Source organism: Geotrypetes seraphini, chromosome 4 (genome assembly GCF_902459505.1).
Source record: "Geotrypetes seraphini chromosome 4, aGeoSer1.1, whole genome shotgun sequence".
Taxonomy (NCBI): Eukaryota; Metazoa; Chordata; class Amphibia; order Gymnophiona; family Dermophiidae; genus Geotrypetes; species Geotrypetes seraphini.
In genome coordinates this window covers 138,383,452-138,401,881 of record NC_047087.1, presented here as the reverse complement: position 1 = coordinate 138,401,881, position 18,430 = coordinate 138,383,452, and the positions used below count along the sequence as shown (strand labels likewise).

At 43.0% G+C, this 18,430-nt stretch overlaps 1 protein-coding gene across 2 annotated transcripts in view; it reads left to right on the top strand.

The window, feature by feature from the left end:
- PDZK1 (PDZ domain containing 1) overlaps positions 1-17,159 on the top strand; it is a 190,512-nt gene extending 173,353 nt beyond the window's left edge. For both annotated transcript variants that reach the window (XM_033941091.1, XM_033941090.1), the window contains 2 exons: positions 9,053-9,415; positions 15,868-17,159. In XM_033941091.1, the coding sequence (XP_033796982.1) occupies positions 9,053-9,415; positions 15,868-15,939 (435 nt within the window). In that variant the 3' untranslated portion in view covers positions 15,940-17,159. The remainder of the gene's footprint in view (positions 1-9,052; positions 9,416-15,867) is intronic.
- The last annotated feature ends 1,271 nt before the right edge of the window (positions 17,160-18,430 follow it).

Below are 18,430 nucleotides of genomic sequence, written 5' to 3'. Positions count from 1 at the left end.
AACAAAAGGTAGAAAAAAATAATTTTATTTCTATTTTGTCATTAGAATATATCAGATTTGAAATATATATCCTGCTAGAGACATAACTGGGGACTGCAGTATTCTGTTAGCATGATATTTCTATGTAGCATTCTATAATAACTTGGCTTGTTCAGTTTTCTTGATAGTAGAGGGGATATATGTGAAGGGGAGGGGAGACAGGGGTTTTATTGGTCCGTGCTCTGTATATTTGTATTTATAAAATCACAATTGTTCAGAATATTGTTTCTTTTTATACTTTAATAAAATACGTTCAATATAAAATCATAATTGCGGCTTGTGCAGATGGGATCAGATGGTTTGCGGGGACCGAGCTCGCAGAGAAGGGGCGTAAACGGGGTTTTTAAATTTTAGTCCTAGTAGTTTGCCGGTCCACAAAATAATTCTTTTATTTCTGCCGGTCCACGGGTGTAAAAAGGTTGACGAACACTGCTGTAGATGATGTGATCTCAAATGGGAAAATGCTAACTTTATTGCAACTGCAACAATCATTTGGCATCTCAAAATCTCAAGGTTATAAATGGTTGCAGTTGAAACAGGCCATTCAGAAAGGGTTCCCTGATTGGCGAAATTTTAAAAATCGGTATAGCTTGCTGGGCCTATGTTTCCAGACAGATTTGCTAGGGCATCAGGCTGCCAAGTGGTATAAATTAATATCTGATTATTTGAATAAGAAGCCTAAAACTAGTCTAAAAGACATTTGGAGCTTTGAAATAAAGCAGCAGATTTCTGCTTCTCAATGACCGTGGATTTGGACTTGGAAGATGAGATGTACAGCATCAGCATCTATGAGACAAACATGGTTCTTTTTGTTATATAGAGTTTTTTGGACCCCAGTTCATTTGCAGAAGTTGGATAGTTCAAAGTCTAATAGATGCTGGCACTGTCATCTTGAAGTAGGGACACTGGATCATTTGTTGTTTTATTGACCCTTGATACTCAAATTTTGGAAATCAATATGGGGACATATTAATATGATACTGGAATCATCGCTTCCATTGTCCTACGAAGTGGTCATCTATAGGACATTGCTATTATACCTATCTAATGGAGGTTTAGCATTCAACAGACTCCTTATCATTATGCCATGCAAATGACCACCAAGAATTGGAAAAACTGGGATAGGCTTAATTTTTCCTTTTGGTGGGAATCTTTATGTTTATGTTATCATTATGAAAACATGAATTCAGAAATATTGGGTCATAATAAATTATTTAAAACAACATGTGGTCCATTAGCGAATTTTGTTAACTCTGATTAGTTTTAAAATGCCTTTATTTCCTATTTGATTTGTACACACATCCAGGGAGGGTGGGAGGGAGAGAGGGGGGAATATATCTTGTACTAATTGGATGTAGTGGAAGGGGGGGGAAATATATTTTGTAGTGTTATTGATCAAATGTAAGCGCTGTTTATGATAATAATTGTGTGTAAAATTTTAATGCACTTTTTACTTGAACTGAAAATCAATAAAGAATTAAAAAAATAAAATAGAAGGGCATCACATGGTTATAGTTCTTCAAACCATAAATCAATTTCACTGCTGTATTTGGAACTAATTTAAGTCTATCCATCTCTTTCTTGGTGCATGTTAAATAGACTATGTTACAATAGTCAAGAAGGCTCAACAACGATTGAACTAGAAGTTTGAAAGCAGAAAACTCAAAATATGGTTTTATGGTACACAACTTCCATAATGTATAATAACTGCATCTATTTGCTTTTTCATGGACCATCTCCTACTTATCATCCAAACCACAGTGTGTACCTTGCAAACACTGGGCTTTATCATCAATTTCCAAAAGTCAAAGCTTACTCCAATTCCTTCCCTCACTTTCATAGGAGCTCTGTTAGACACCAGTTCTGCAAGGGCCTATCTTCCTCTGGAACGGCATTAAGCCATAATCAGGCTAGTCAACCAAATAAGACAATCAGTTTCCCTACCAACTCGAACGGTTTTGTGCTTACTAGACTATATGGTAGCTTCCATGTCACTGGTTCAACCTGCCAGACTCCATGTGCTACCATTACAGTGGCACCTCAAACTCCATTGAAATCAACATCTCAATTCACTTTCACAGCAAATTCCTCTACCTTCAAACATCAAAGATTCCCTGCTGTGGTGGATTCATTCCCCCTATCTACAACTAGGATGTCCATTCTACTACCCGACACCTTCCCTTACCATAACCACAGATGCTCCAATCAAGGTTGGGGGTGTGTGCATCTCGACAGCCTCCAAACTCAGGGCCACTGGTCAGCAAACAAAAGGACACTGCATATCAATTACTTCAAACTCAGAGCAATCTTTTACACACTCCAAGCCTTCCATCTATGGATTCCCCAACAGAACTTTCTCATTCAGACAATCAAGAGACCATGTTTTATATAAACAAGCAAGGGGGGTTCCAGATCCCTCAAACTCTGCAGAGAGGCTTACCGTCTGTGGAACTACGCCCTCTCTCTTCATGTAGACCTTCATGCAGTCTATATACCAGGGGAACACAATATCCTGGCAGACTCCGTCAGCAGGAAACTTCATCCTCATGAGTGGATCCTCAATCCTGCGGTCCTTCACAACATTTTCCGCCACAGGGGAACTCCAAATGTAGATCTCTTCACTACTCCAGTCAATGCACAATGCGACCTGTATTGCTCTCTACATCCAGCACCACAAGCACTGCTAAGAGATGCTTTCTCCATTCCATGGACGCACCATCTTCTCTATGCTTTCCCACCATTTCCCCTCATTTCCCGGGTGCTTCAGCTTATACTCATTTTACCCAGGTGGCCCAGCCAGATATGGTACCCTCTGCTCCTGGACCTTCTGGATGCCCCTACAAGTCCCCTAGGGCAGTGGTTCCCAACCTTGTCCTGGAGGACCACCAGGCCAGTCGGGTTTTTGGGATAGCCCTAATGAATATGTATGAGATAGATTTGCATATAATGGAGGTGACAGGCATGCAGAGCTGCTCCGTGCATATTCATTAGGGCTATCCCAAAAACCCAACTGGCCTGGTGGTGCTCCAGGACAGGGTTGGGAACCCCTGCCCTAGGGGACAATCCTTCTCTCTCAGCACAACGGCCATCTTCTGCATCCCAATCTTCGCAGTCTGTCTCATGGCCTGGAAATTAAGAGTTCTCTCCTAACCAACCTTCCTCTTTCTCAATCAGTGAAGACAGTTCTACTTGTAGCAAGACCGCCTTCTACAAGAAAATCATACCAGGCTAAATGGAAACGTTTTCCCTAAGGGCACTTGCTCATGGTCAAGAGCCTATTTATTGCCCATTGGACTCTATTTTCACTTATCTTCTATATTTGGCTGACTTAGAACTCAAGACAAACTCAGTCAGACTTCATTTGTCAGCTATCTCAGCTTACCATATATTGGTAAATGGTAAACCACTTTCACAAATTCCTCTCATTTCACACTTTATGAGGGGGCTTACCAATCTCAGACCTCCACTAAGAGCACCTATTCCATCCTGAGACCTCAATGTGGTGTTGGAACAATTGATGACAAAACTTTTTGAACTGCTCAATTCTGCTTCCCTGACTTTTCTTTCCTGGAAAACAGTTTTTCTTGTAGCACTCACATCAGCTAGAAGAATCAGTGAGCTTCAAGCGTTGATCACTTATTATCCTTATTTACAATTTTTTCCAAATAAGGTTCACTTGCGAACCCATCCAAAGTTTCTTCCCAAGGTGGTTTCGGTTTTCCATCTCAATCAAACCATCACCATCATTTTTTCCTCCTCCACATTCTTCAGAGGCAGAAGAGTGCAGAAGAGCATTACTCTTTTACCTCAAGGCAACTTCTATTCTCAGAAAATCTACTCAATTATTTATTACCTACAACTCATCTACCTGTGGCCAACCAGTGACAAAGAGATCCATCTTAGCTTGGATTACATGTTGCATATATTTTTGCTACACCAGAGCTTATATTCAGCCCCCTGATTCAATTGGGGCACAAAAACTGCTAGCTACAGTGGGTTCAATTGCCAATTTGAAGTCCATCTCAATCCAGGACATTTTCAAAGCAGCTACCTGGTCATCTGTACATACATTCACCAAGCACTACTGTTTAAAGTTACACCAAAGCTTAGCTCAAGATGTACGCTTCGGTCAATCAATCTTATGTAACCTCTTCACATTATAGACTGTTTTCACCTCCCATATGCTTTTTCAGCTTGGGACTCACCAACAAGTGTGCCTGCATATCCTCTGCCTGTCTCTGGAGAAAGCAAAGTTGCTTACCTGTAACAGTTGCTCTCCTTAGACAGCAGGGGAATGCAGTCACACTTGCCCTCCCGCCATCCCCTCATCTCCTCTTTTTCTATTGCTAGAGATGAAACTGATAAGAGGAGGGGAGGGGGACTTGAGAACTAGGGATCCTGCACGTGCTCAGTAGCCTTAAAGCTTACTATAGCTAGGGGAGGGTATCGACACACTAGGTTCAGTCAGAGACTTCACCAACAAGTTGCCTGCATCCCCTGCTGTCTATGGAGAACACCTGTTACAGGTAAGCAACTTTGCTTTCTTCCCCAGAAAACGATGCATGTACTTTGTCATGAATTTAGTGTGCAGAGAACTCTTAATGCCTAGAGGTAGGTCTGATTCTTGGGCCTAGTGTGTCGAAATAGGAAGGTACAGTAGCTGCACAGCTGTAAATACAGAAGAAAATGACCCCTCTTCTACTCCCAAGCTTGTTTACAATCTGAGTAGGTGGGAAAATCCTCCTTTCCCAGCTGAAATACCTGACCAACATATCAGCAATACTGCTTTTCCAGTGACAAAAATGGAGTAACCCCTTGCCCACTAGGAAAGTCTGGGTTGTTCACCAGCTAAAAAAAAGGTGAAGGTCCCATAGTGCCCCTCCCCCCAACCACGACCACCACTATGACCATGCTAACTTTAATGGACGCAGTGGGGGTGAGAGATGGCAATTGAGTTTAGTTGCCTGGAGAACAATTACTATCGAATAAGGGGCAGTCAATTCCGCCCAGAGGTAGCCACTGAAGTAAAGCTGCAACATTGTAAAGCTGCAAATTCAGCAAATTTACTCCTCCCCCCCGCTGTCCTATTTTTGACCAATTTAGTGAAACTAATATGAACCTGTTTACATTTTCAAATGAAAGAGGTCAACAGCCCTCTATACCAGCCTTAATCTGTACTCTTGAACCGAAGTGGCAGCATCTGTAAGGGATACAAGTTCTTAGAGAGCAAGATCATTTTAACCAAGGCAACTCCAATCAAGAAAAGAGACCAGTAAATCCCTTCAATGATGACACAATTTCTTAATAGCGTGCAATTTGTTCAAAACATTTTTACTGTAAACTACAGCAGGAGTCTTATGCAAAAATGCCCCAAGATATTTCAGAGTTCCCTTCGACCACTCGAGAAGGAAACGAGGGACCAAAGCAAGCTGTACAATTGCAGATACTGCTAGTGCAGGGGTAGGGAACTCCGGTCCTCGAGAGCTGTATTCCAGTCGGGTTTTCAGGATTTCCCCAATGAATATGCATTGAAAGCAGTGCATGCAAATAGATCTCATGCATATTCATTGGGGAAATCCTGAAAACCCGACTGACTTCTCAAAGTCGATTTGTAAGCCCAAAAACAACCCAAATGTCCTAATAGTCGAAATAAGCTGAGGGAGTCCTTGAGCAGTCATTTAAACTCATTGTAACACCTACACCTAAAAAGGCAATGCAGACAATTAGAAAGGACATGGAAAAAACAGAAATAAGACCACAATAAAACAGAATGGAGATCCCAAATCAAACAATATAAAATAAAAATGAAGGATAAACGTAAAGACTACTACTCCAAACTCATTGGCACCGAAAAACCGGACACCAAAAAACTTTTCAGCATCGTAAAAAACCTCATTGATAACAAACCCTTCCTCGCCACCCAAGGAACCCAGACTCCAACAGCTTCTCAACTAGCGGACCACTTCAAAAATAAAATCACCACAATCAGATCCACATTCAACAACTCTCAAAACCTCATCGAGGAGATACTAATAAATCCCACAATAGACGAAGCCATCTCAGCAGATAGGATCTGGAACAACTTCCCAACGACACAATGGTCAGTCCTTGACCAGCTGTACAAAAAATACAGCAAATCTTCTTGTGATCTGAACAACTGTCCTCCTTATCTACTAGCTACAGCATCCACTAAATTCATAGCTTGTTTCACGCTATGGCTGCAAACCACCCTCAGGGAAGGTCAGTTCCCCCCGGATCTTGGCGAAATCATAATCACTCCCATACTAAAAGACCCCAAAGGCCCAATAGACAACCCAACAAATTATAGACCAATCGCTTCTATCCCACTTTATGTCAAACTCATAGAGGGTATAGTAGCACAATATCTCACCAAATACCTAGAAGACCACCACATTCTGCATCCAACTCAATCTGGTTTCAGAGCTAATCACAGCACAGAAACACTACTGGTATCTTTACTAGATATAGCCCGACAGCACCTCAGCAAAGGAAACAAGTTACTAATCATCCAACTCGATCTTTCAGCAGCATTCGACCTAGTTGACCATCCAATACTACTCCAGATACTAGATGCCATAGGAATATCAGGTAAAGTTCACAACTGGTTCCAAGGATTCCTTAAAACAAGATCATACAAAGTTAAGTCAAAAGATCTTCTAGCCGACCCCTGGACAAACCCATGCGAAGTACCACAAGGATCCCCTCTTTCGCCTATACTTTTCAACCTCTTCATAGCTTCCTTAGGCACCGCCCTAGACGCCCTAAATATAACATCTTTCAGCTATGCGGATGACATAACCATCCTCCTCCCCTTCGACATCCAAGACCCCGTCTCCAACGGACGCCTGAAAACAACACTGGAAACTGTAAAAAAATGGATGAAGAACCATAAGCTGAAACTGAATGCAGAGAAAACCAAATTCCTATTACTAGAGAAGGAACAAAAACCATCCCTAACAGAACTGGAAGTAAACGCAATCAAATATCCATTACAGAGCAATCTCAAAATTCTGGGAGTACAATTAGACAGATGCTGCACAATGCAGACACAAATCCACAAAATCATACAAAAAGCATTCTTCACCATGCGAAACCTAAGAAAAATAAGAAAATTCTTTACCAAAGAACACTACAAGATCATTGTACAATCCCTCACATTTAGTACCTTAGATTACTGCAACAGCCTCTACCTACCGTGCCCAAACAACATGATAAAACAACTACAGACCGTTCAAAACACAGCCATCAGACTCATCTACTCTCTTAGCAAATTTGACCACATCACTCCCGCCTATGTAGACTCTCACTGGCTTCAAATGAAAGCAAGATCTCAATTCAAATTCTATTGTCTACTATTCAAAGTAACCCATGGTACTGCCCCCAGCTACCTAAATAACCGCCTATACCGCTACTGCTCACCCAGATCAAGGAGAACTCAGAACCTATTCACCTTCCCTCCTCATAATGGTACCCGACGGAAGAAACTTTACGACAGCCTACTAGCGACACAGGCAGCGAAAATTGACCCCACCATCACCAAACTGATGAGCAAAACAACAGACATCAAAGTGTTTCGAAAAGAAATCAAAACAGTTCTATTCAAAAAACACGTCCTTACTTATTAATCTCCTCCCACTCATACATGCCTTCTCCCCCGTGAATAACACATAAGTCAATCCCTCGAACCATAACTACCAAAAAATATCCAGATTCCTAAATAAGCTTCTACCACATGTATCCAATAAACTTCTTCCTTCAATGTTAGGTAATCTTCTTCTGTTACCCGAATATACTGTTAATCTTCACTGTACCCTGTAAGTACTCGAATCTTTACTATGTAATTCCATGGGATCAACTGTATCTTGGAATGTACATGAATCACTGTTATATAATTCTCTGGGTAATGTCCAGATATCTTCTTATTTGTAATCTGCTTAGAACCGCAAGGCACAAGCGGAATAGAAATCACTAATGTAATGTAATGTAATGAGTATACCAGCTATCGAGAAAGACCTCCAGATCTGTGCAGCCAGAGGTTTCAAGGAAAATACAAAAAGCATAAGCGACAGGGGGCAGCCTTGACATGTCCCTCTTTCCAACGTAAAGGGGGAGGTAAGATCACCATTGATAATGAAAAGCTGGGTGGTGGGTTGCCTGTATAATGTCTGAGCACAACTAGAAACTCCCCCATAATACCAGACTGCAGTAGCACCCAAAATAAATAATCACAAAGAATTTTGTCAAAAGCTTTCTCGGCATCAAGACTGGTGATGATAAAGTCATCACCCATACCACTACTATGTTGTAACACTGTCAAAGCTTGCAAGATGTTTGTGGAAGTGTACCTGCCAGGCATAAATCCTGTTTGATCTGGATGAACTAAATAAGGGAGGATGTTACCCAAATGCATAGCCAGGATGGTAGAAAACAGCAGGGAGATGGGGTGATATGAATCAAGTTGTTCCCTATCCCACCCCAGCTTAGGCAGGAATACTATTGTGGCATGGGTCAACCTCTCAGGCTGGGGTACATTTGGAGGAGCCTAAGGTATCCTTAGATACCTTAGATTGGCTCAGATATCTAAGGCCCCTCCCCTAGGCAGATGAACTAGACTGAGGAGCAGAGGCATTGGTTCCGTGGGAAGGAGCATTCACACATGCCCAGAGAAATTTTTTTCTAGATTTTCTGGGTTCTGAGACAGTAGATCCAAACTGTAGCTATTACAATAATATCAGACCCATATGTGTGACAGATTTATCCTGCTGCCACAGAGAACATCTTTTACAGGCAACTAACTTCACTTTCTTAATACTTGGAGATATTTCTGCCAACTCTTTATAACCAAGCTAAAAAATGTAAAAGAGGTACCCATATTATTCTGTTGTAACAAAATTGAAAGAGGTAAATGGCACCTTATAGACATACCTGCTTGTGGGTCTGTGTTATAGTTTGGCCTTTCCTACTCACAGGCAAAAATTCATTCTGTTTAAAGGTGGTAAAAGGGAGCCCAGCTGATATATCCGGTCTGAAAGATGAGGATGTTCTGGTGGAAGTAAATGAGGTCAATGTCGAAATGCAGTTCTATGAGGATGTTGTGATGAGAATTCGAGAAGCTGGACCTAGGCTGACACTGCTGGTCACTTCCAGAGACGCATATGAATACTTTAAAGCTCTGAACATTCATATCACTTCTGCCATGGCCAATCCAGTTACCAAATTTACCGAATCTCCTAGCTACACTAAGGAATCTCCAGCTGAACGAGAAAAATCCTCCCTCATATCTACTGAATCTCCTGCCTACACTAAAGAACCTCAAGCTGAGCCAGAAAAATTCTCCAACAACTCAAGTAATAGGGTGAGTAATTTCACAACTAATATATTATTCAAGGAATAACCTATGAAAAATGTGGACTTTAATAATGCCATGGAAACAGAGAAATTATTAGTGGGCAGTTGCATAGTAAGGGGGGCAGAACACCCCGGGCGCCGTATTCATGAGGAGCGCTGGCACCTCTCCGCCCCCATATACCTCTTTAAATGTTCACCAGCTCAAGCAGCATCTTACACTTATTGCTTGTGCAGGCCTCGGCTCCCTTCGGACATCACTTCCAAGTCATAGGATCAGAACATGACATCAGAAGAGAGCATAGGCCAGCTCAAGCAGCAGGTGGAAGATGCTGCTCACACCGACAAATATGTCAAGAGGTACACGAAGGCAGGCGGGTGCTCAGGCAGCGGGGAAGACTGGGGGCACATGGCACGGCGATGCTGGGCACCACCGCCCCAGGCACCAACCTCTCTAATTACATCACTGATACTGGGTAAACACCTCCAAGCACATCTAATTCCTATCTGTAAAATACTACAGCCCCTATTAAACATCTAACTTTACCTTCTCTTTCCACTGCTAAGGATACTCTGTTCATATTCTCAAGGCTTCCAAGCCATTCAGTAACATAGTAATTCTAGTGCAATAGGCACATCATTCTTGAACTTGTAAGTTGTGTACTTCTGATTGCGAGATCTGCTATAGAGAGACTCATTTAAATTTGTTCTGCTCCACCTCCCATCGCTCAGGGCTGTCCTGTAATTCTTCAGTTTTACTTTCTTCACATGAGATAGTAGGAGCATGTTTGTTCTGCTCATGTTTATTTTTCCCTTAATATCAGGTTATGATCCGGTCGTGAGGCTTTTTGGTGTCTGCAGAGGATCCTATTCTCTGGATTTAAGAGAACACAGACTCTGAGGGCAGTAGTCTGTATCCAAGAGACAGCCTGCTTTGCAGGGCACTTGCTTGCCCAGCATGCACTATCAGTTTGGGAGCTCAGGGACCATTCCCGTGAGAGCAAGGTTCACTTCAGGTTTTGTCTACAGAGAGCTTGAGTGCAGGCTGAGTGGGCCCTTAGTGCTTTTTCACTAGGATATGTTGTTCACTACGGTCCCTCCACATGTGAGTTCTGATGGGGGTTGAGGTCTCAGTTTGGCTGGTAGAACTGAGGAACAGTCTGAAGAAGCAAGCTATCCTGGTTTCCAGGCTTGTCTGAGGCAGAAATTCTCTGGCTGCAGTTTCAGCCTTAGCAGCTTCCAGCACCTTGAACAAAATGGGGGGGAGGGGGGTGTCTCTAAAAATAGTTTCTGAAAGTTTATGGCGTTAGGGACAAGGTCTCCTACCTCTAAAATTCTATTCCCCAAGTTCTTTTACCCCTTTTTTTTAGCTCCCATGGGCCATTTTTGGCGCTAAAATCGCTGCCACAGCGTAGGGTTACCAGATGTCCAGGCTTCCCCGGACATGTTCACTTTTTTAGGACTGTGGCAGGAGTCTGGATAGCTTTTTAATTTTATAACTTTTGTCCAATGAAACCAGACATCTAGTACCCCCTAAGCAGCTTGCACACCTATCCAGAGTCCTCCTTTCCTCCCACCCTCTCATGGGATCCGGTGCTTGCTCACCCGGCACTGATGTCCTCCTCTTGCCATCAGCAGTGTGACTAAAGTAAACATGCTGCTTTCAGCAGCCCGGAAGTTCCTCCTCTGCTACTGCTTCCTGTTCCTGCCTAGGCAGAAAGCAGTAGCAGAGAGAAAACTTCTGGGTCATCAAAGGTAGCATGTTTACTTCAATCATGCTGCCAATGGCCTGAAGACATACAGCAGTGCTGGGTGAGCAAGCACCAGATCCAAAGGGGGGAGGAATAACACGGGGAGGGTAAGAGAGATGCTGGACCTCAGGGATGGGGAGAAAAGGAAAGGAAAGATGCCAGACCTCCAAGGGAGGGAATGGAAGGGGAAGATAAAGATAAAGATGCCAGACTATAGGAGGGGAGAAAGGGAAGGAGATAGATTTCAGACCACTGGGTGAGGAAAGGGGGTCTTGGGGGAGGGAAGAAGAGAGAGATGTCAAACCAATGAAAGGAAGGAGGAGAGAGGGATTCCAGACTAAGGCAGGGGGAGGGGAAAAGAAAGAGAGAGAGATGCCAGACCACAAAGGGTAGAAAAGGGAAAGGGGGGAAAGAAATGCCAGACTGTGGGAAGGAGTGGATAAAGCCCCAGACCATAGGAGGAGGAAAGGGTGAAGACAGATGTCAGACAATAGGAGAGGAAAGAAAGGGAGGAGATGGAACATAGAGATAGAGGGGAATTGGGGAGAGAGGGAAGACATGGTGCACAGGCATTGAAGGGATGGGGAAGGGAAGAGAGATGGAAGAAATTATAGGGGTAATAATAAAAAAAAAAAGGTCTAAAAAGTGTCCTAAGTGGCTACTTGGACGATCAAAATGCCTGATCGTCCAAGTACCCATAACCAAAGCTGTTTTTTAGACGTATCTAAAACCAACTTAGGCCTTTCCCCTGCCTCTAAACGCACAGCGAGAAAAGAGGTGTGTTTAGAGGAGGGGATAGGGCGGGCAGTGGGCGGGAGGTGGGCCGACCTACAACTAGGCGTACAACACCTAAAACCAAAACAGTTAAAGGTTGCCTAGTCGGCACTTAGACCTTTTTCACTTACACAAAATAAAACCAGGTCTAAGTGCCGAAAAAGAGGCCGCTGAGCTGATGGCCGCTGGCGCCATCAGTTCAGCGGCCCGGCAACCTAACCATCGTGGCAGGAGAGATGCCTCATCTCCCCTACTGCGATGCCATCACTCCTCTACCTGAACTGCCGCGACCCGCGGCAGTTCCGGTAGAGGAGTGATGGCATCGCGGTAGAGGAGATGAGGCATCTCTCCTGCCACGATGGATCACTCCCCCCACACAACATCGGGGCGAGAGGGAGCCCAAGCCCTCTTGCCCCGCGGAAGCCTTGACCCCCCCCCCGATACGATCGGGCCAGGAGGGAGCCCAAGCCCTCCTGGCCCAGGCGAACTCCCTACCCCCCGACTCGATCGGGCCAGGAGGAAGCCCAAGCCCTCCTGGCCCAGGCGATCCCCCTACACCCACCCCCCACTACATTACGGGCAGGAGGGATCCCAGGCCCTCCTGCCCTCAACAACCCCCCTCCCCCCAACGTCTGCACCCCCCAGAACCCCCAATCGGCCCCCCCAGCCGACCCGCGACCCCCCCGGCCGACCCCATGCCCCCTACCCCCCTTCCCCGTACCTCTGTTAGGTTGGCCAGACAGACGGGTGCCAAACCCGTCCGTCCGTCCGGCAGCCCTCCGAAGAACGGGCCGGATTGGCCCAGCCTAACCAAAGCCCCGCCTACTGGTTGGGCCTAAGGTGCCTGGGCCAATCAGAATAGGAGTATACATATTTATTTGCTTAAAAAATATATATCATCATTCATCTCTCATATCTCCTTACAATACAACTATATTTTAAAAAACTCTTTAAATGAAACTCATCAATAAGCACATTTATGCACATTTTGTCTTTCAATGTATCTATTTAAGAACATAAGAAGTTGCCTCCGCTGGGTCAGACCAGAGGTCCATCCTGCCCAGCGGTCCGTTCCCGCGGCGGCCCATCAGGCCTATTACCTGTTGCAGTGGTCCCTGACTATTTCTATATCTATAACCTACCTCTACTCCTATCTGTACCCCTCAATTCCCTTATCTTCTAGGAACCTATCCAAACCTTCCTTGAAGTCCTGTAACCTGCTCTGGCCTATCACAGCCTCAATCATAATAATTCTCTGGGTTTTATTTATCAGCTGGAGTGGATGAGAGTGAGGGGGGCGACATTGGACAGGGGAGGAGAGAAGGTGAGAGATGCTGAATTTGGGGAACAGAGAAGGAGAAGAGTTACTGAAAGACTGGAGAATAAGAACATAAGCAGTGCCTCTGCCGGGTCAGACCACAGGTCCATCCTGCCCAGCAGTCCACTCCCGTGGTGGCCCAAAAACAGGTCAAGACTTGTCTGAATCATCAGAAGGGGCTCCCTTGCCACCTTGGTTTCTCATTTAAGTCCTGCCTTCCTATCGAAGTCTTAGCCCTCCGGTCTTGCACATGCACGACCAGGTTGGTTTATATTCATTACCTGGTTAACTTCCTATACTTGTGTTACATCCCAGCTCCTCCCTCAGTATCCCACGATCCCTTTATCCCTCAGGAATCCATCCAATCCCTGTTTGAATCCTTGTACCGTACTCTGCCTGATCACTTCCTCCGGTAGCGCATTCCAAGTGTCCACGACCCTTTGAGTGAAAAAAAACTTCCTTGCATTTGTTTTGAACCTGTCTCCCTTCAGTTTCTCAGAATGCCCCCTCGTATTTACTGTCCCCTTCAGTCTGAAGAATCTGTCCCTTTCCACCCTCTCTATGCCCCTCATGATCTTGAAGGTCTCTATCATATCTCCCCTGAGCCTCCTTTTCTCCAGAGAGAAGAGCCCCAGCCTATCCAGCCTCTCGGCATATGAGCAGTGTTCCAGCCCTCTTACCATTTTCGTTGCTCTCCTTTGGACTCTCTCAAGTACCGCCATGTCCTTCTTGAGGTGCGGCGACCAATACTGAATATTCCAGATGTGGACGCACCATCGCTCGATACAGTGGCATGATGACTTCCCGTGTTCTGGTTGCTATGCCCTTCTTTATGATGCCCAGCATCCTGTTGGCTTTTTTCGAGGCTGCTGCGCACTGTGCAGATGGCTTCAGTGATGCATCCACCAGCACACCCAAGTCTCTCTCGAGTCTGCTGTCTCCCAACAATACCCCCCCTAATTTGTAGCTGAACAACGGGTTCTTTTTCCCTATATGCATGACCTTGCATTTGTCCACGTTGAAGCGCATTTGCCATTTGTTTGCCCAGTCTTCCAGCTTGTCCAGGTCCCTTTGTAGGTCCTCACACTCCTCCCTGGTCCTAACTCTGCCGAATGAGAAGCTGTGGAAGGAGAGAGATGGGCGGTGGGATACTGGGGTGAGGGAAATAGATGAAAAGTTGGACAGTGCCGAGGTGGTCAGAGGAAATATCCAGTGACACTATCCACTTAGACCCGAATTCTCTATAGGGCGCCAATATTGGTGGCCGCCAATCATGTGACAATCACATAACGATGCCCTATAGAGAATCGCGCCTCCATGACAGATAGGCACCGGAAATGTAGACCAGGTTTTTCCTACATTTCTGGTTTTTATCTTTGTCACGAATTGCACCTATGTAGGCACTTTAGTTCGCCTAATGCCACTTCCAGTATTAGTCATGCCCATAGTGGTGTTAAGTAACCTAAAGTGCCTACAGAGTTGACATTCTGGTGCCAATTTTTTAGGCGGTGATAGGTACTTTGAAACTCAGTCCAAAAATTTGTTTAAACAGCATTTTTTACTGAGCTTGGTCACCCACTGCCGCCTAAAAAATTGGCGCCAGTTAGAGAATCCAGGCCTTAGTGCCACTGAATATCTCTGTAATCAGCATTTAACCGGTGCCTTAGAATATCAGCTTCCATATATTTATTTTTATTCTGGTGTGCTAAACTGAGCTTTTCTTAAACTCCCTTTCGCTTTTTGTTTCTTACTGTTTGAGCATCCTGCATCTCCTTTGTGTTTTGGCATAAAAGCAAGTTTAAGTATATGAGGATAGAAACACAGAAATATGGTTCTTTGAGTTTCTCTGGCAGGATTTATTGTTTTGCTTTGCTGATGCCCTCTAAGAAGCTGCTTCCCTAGGCAGCTGGTCAGTCTTGCCTAGTAGCTGGGGCAGTCCTTTCTTCATTCTCATTTTGGATGCTGGGGGGGGGGCAACTTATCCCTCACCTCAGGCAGCAGATTGCCTTGAGCCACCCCTGCATATTCTCTCCAATAACCTCTCTAATCGCCCAGGAATTGCACTCCATAAGCTAGAGATTTGATTGGCAAGGGTCTACATAACAGCAGCTGGCAAAAAGGCACACATATTTGCAGTAGAATACTTTCAAAGTTTATGCATCATCCATTCTCCTACAGCCTTAGCACCCTGAGGTTGTGGATTCAAATCACACGCTGTTCTTTATGACTGTGGGCAAGTCACTTAATCCCCCATTGCCCCAGGTATGTTAGATAGAGTGTGAGCCTACCAGGACATATAGGGAAAAATGTTTGAGTACCTGACTATAAACCACTTAGGCTATAAGTGGTATATAAATACAAATACAAAATATGTTTCCATCTTGCTGTCCTCTGAGAACAATTTGTTTTATTTGTCATTATAATTCATTGTATGATATCACTTGAGTAATTTGTTTTTCAGTGGATTGTGAGTAATATTATTTGGTCTATTTTTAATTTTGCCATTTCTTACAGTATAAATGAAAAGACCTACCGCAAAGTTCATGATGTTAATGAAGCTGTAAATATGATAACAGGTCTATAATATTTTTAAGTTATTGTTATATTCATTCTGAATAGGTCAGCAGTTCATCCTGCTCTTTATTTGAGGAAGCTACACAGAAGGAAGAGGAAGAGGACACACAGATGTGAAAAAGCAATCATCAGAATCCATCGTACTACACAAAAAGTCTGTTAGCATCAGAACAGTCGTGATTTCCTCGGAACCCTGGAATAGTTACTAGTTTCACACCTGCCAGTAAACTACACCCAAAGGAAATCTTGACTCTCTTACAACCATACTCCAGCAAACAATATTATATAATTTTTTCATATGACGAAAGTGGGTCATTCTATCTTCACAGCAGTAGTAATAAATCATTCAAAAAATGATATTCATGCTTAAGATGCCATGGGTTTAGGGAGAAATTTTTCCAAGGGGAGAAGAGTGCTTTCTATGCAGTAGGTAGTTGCAGGGAGGGTGACACTGATGATAATTGCCATATATATGGTGGGACAGATAATGTTTAAGAATCTTGAGTGAACTGTTAAAACATTGACAGGTTTTCATTTCCCTATAAATCCATAACAAAAAAAGGTCTGATATTAGTATCATCAGGCATATTGTAAAAGACAATCCTGTGCAAGAAAAACTCACTCAAGATCTACAACAAATTTACCATTACAGCACTGACTTCCAGAACTCACATAAAAGGGGATCATCAATACTTTCTGGGCCCTAGGACTTCAGTACACCTTTTGTGAAAATCAAACTGGCTGGATTACTACAGATCCTTACACAGAAAATCCATGCTAACTGAATACCCACCTCTGGACACACATACCTCACCAGTCAGAAATTAAACATTGGCCCCTTTTCATCAAGCTGTGATAGAGCGTTTTAGAGTGGGCTGGAGAGGTAAATGCTCCGATAATCATAGGAATTGAATGAGCATTGGAACATTTACCTTAGCCTATGCTAAAACGCTCTACCGCAGCTTGATAAAAGGGGGCCATAGTTTAAAGAAGGCAGATAAAGACCTTATGGCCTATCTGCCTTTCAATGCCATCTACTATCCTTTCCTCTCCATTAGAGAGCCAATGTATGTCTCCCAAGCTTTCTTGAATTTAGATATACTTTTCATCTCCACCACCTTCAACAGGAGGCTGTTCCAAGCATATGAAAATGTATTTTCTGAGGTTACTTCTTAGTCTATCCCCTTTCACCTTTATCCTATGGCCCCTCATTCCAGACTTTCCTTTCAATTAAAAGAGACTTGCCTCATGCATTCATGCCACATAGGTATTTAAGTGTATATATAATATCTCCCCTCTCTCTCCAAAATATACATATTGAGATCTTTAAGTGTGTTCCTATATGCTTTATGATAAAGACCACTGGCCATTTTAGTAGCCTTCTTCTGAACCAACTCCATCCTGTTTATATCTTTTTGAAGATGCAGTCTACAGAATTGTACACAATATGCCAAATAAGGTCTCAACAGAATCTTATACAGGGGGTATCTATACCTCCCTTTTTACTGGCCATTTCTCTATGTACCCAAGCATCCTTCTAGCTTTCAGCACTGTCTTTCTACCTTTTTGGCTACCTTAAGACCACCTATCACACCAAAGTCACATTCCTATTTTGTGCACAAAAGTTCTTCACCCCTAAAGTGTATTGTTCCCCCAGATGTTTGCAGCCCAAATGCAAGACCTTGCATTTCTTAGCATTAAATCTTAGCTATGAAATTATAGGCTAGGTCCTTTCTCATGTTATCCACACCATCAGGGGTGTTTACCCTATTGCAGATTTTTATATAATCTGCAAAGAGGCAAACCACAAACTAAAAATAGAAATATATAGACAAAAATTAAATTGAAATCCCTACTTTAAATACTACACCAGAAAACTAGAAATATTTTCCCATCTACAGAATATAAATTTAGCATATATGCATTGCAAAAACTGACATTCCAATTATAACATTGACAATAATATTTATTTTTTTTTTACTACATTTGTAGTCTGGACATTTTATTTTTCTAATTGTGTTGGTTTGAGGCTCTGGTTCCTGCTTTCCTCCTTCCATCTTCTCTTAGCTCAGTTTCCAGGGTCTCTTGTCCTAACATTGATATTTTTTTTCCATTTGCATTCCACTTTGCTATCTAGATTTCACTTCTTACCAACCACTCCTTTTTAAAAAAATATCTTTATTCATTTTAAAGCTATAAATTAAGCGCAATATAATATACAGACAGTTTACACTTTAACAGCACTTAAATTCTATCAAATTATATTTTATAACAAATACATGTATCATCCCCCCCCCCATATATCCAACAATTGCACTTAACCATAATTAAATTAAAAGTATTTCCCCACCCTGGACGTGTATGTTCGTAGGGCAAAATCAAGAATCACTCCTTATTATTTGTTTGGATATATTGTTACACTTATTGTAAATTTGAAAATGAATAAAGAATTAAAAAAAAAACAAACAAACAATCACTCCTTACAGAATTTTGTCAATGGATCCCAAACATCCTTAAATTTCCTATAATGTCCTGCTGTATGGCAATCATACATTCCATTTTAAAAATGTGGCATAAAGATTATAATTTAACCGGTCCCAGTTTTTCC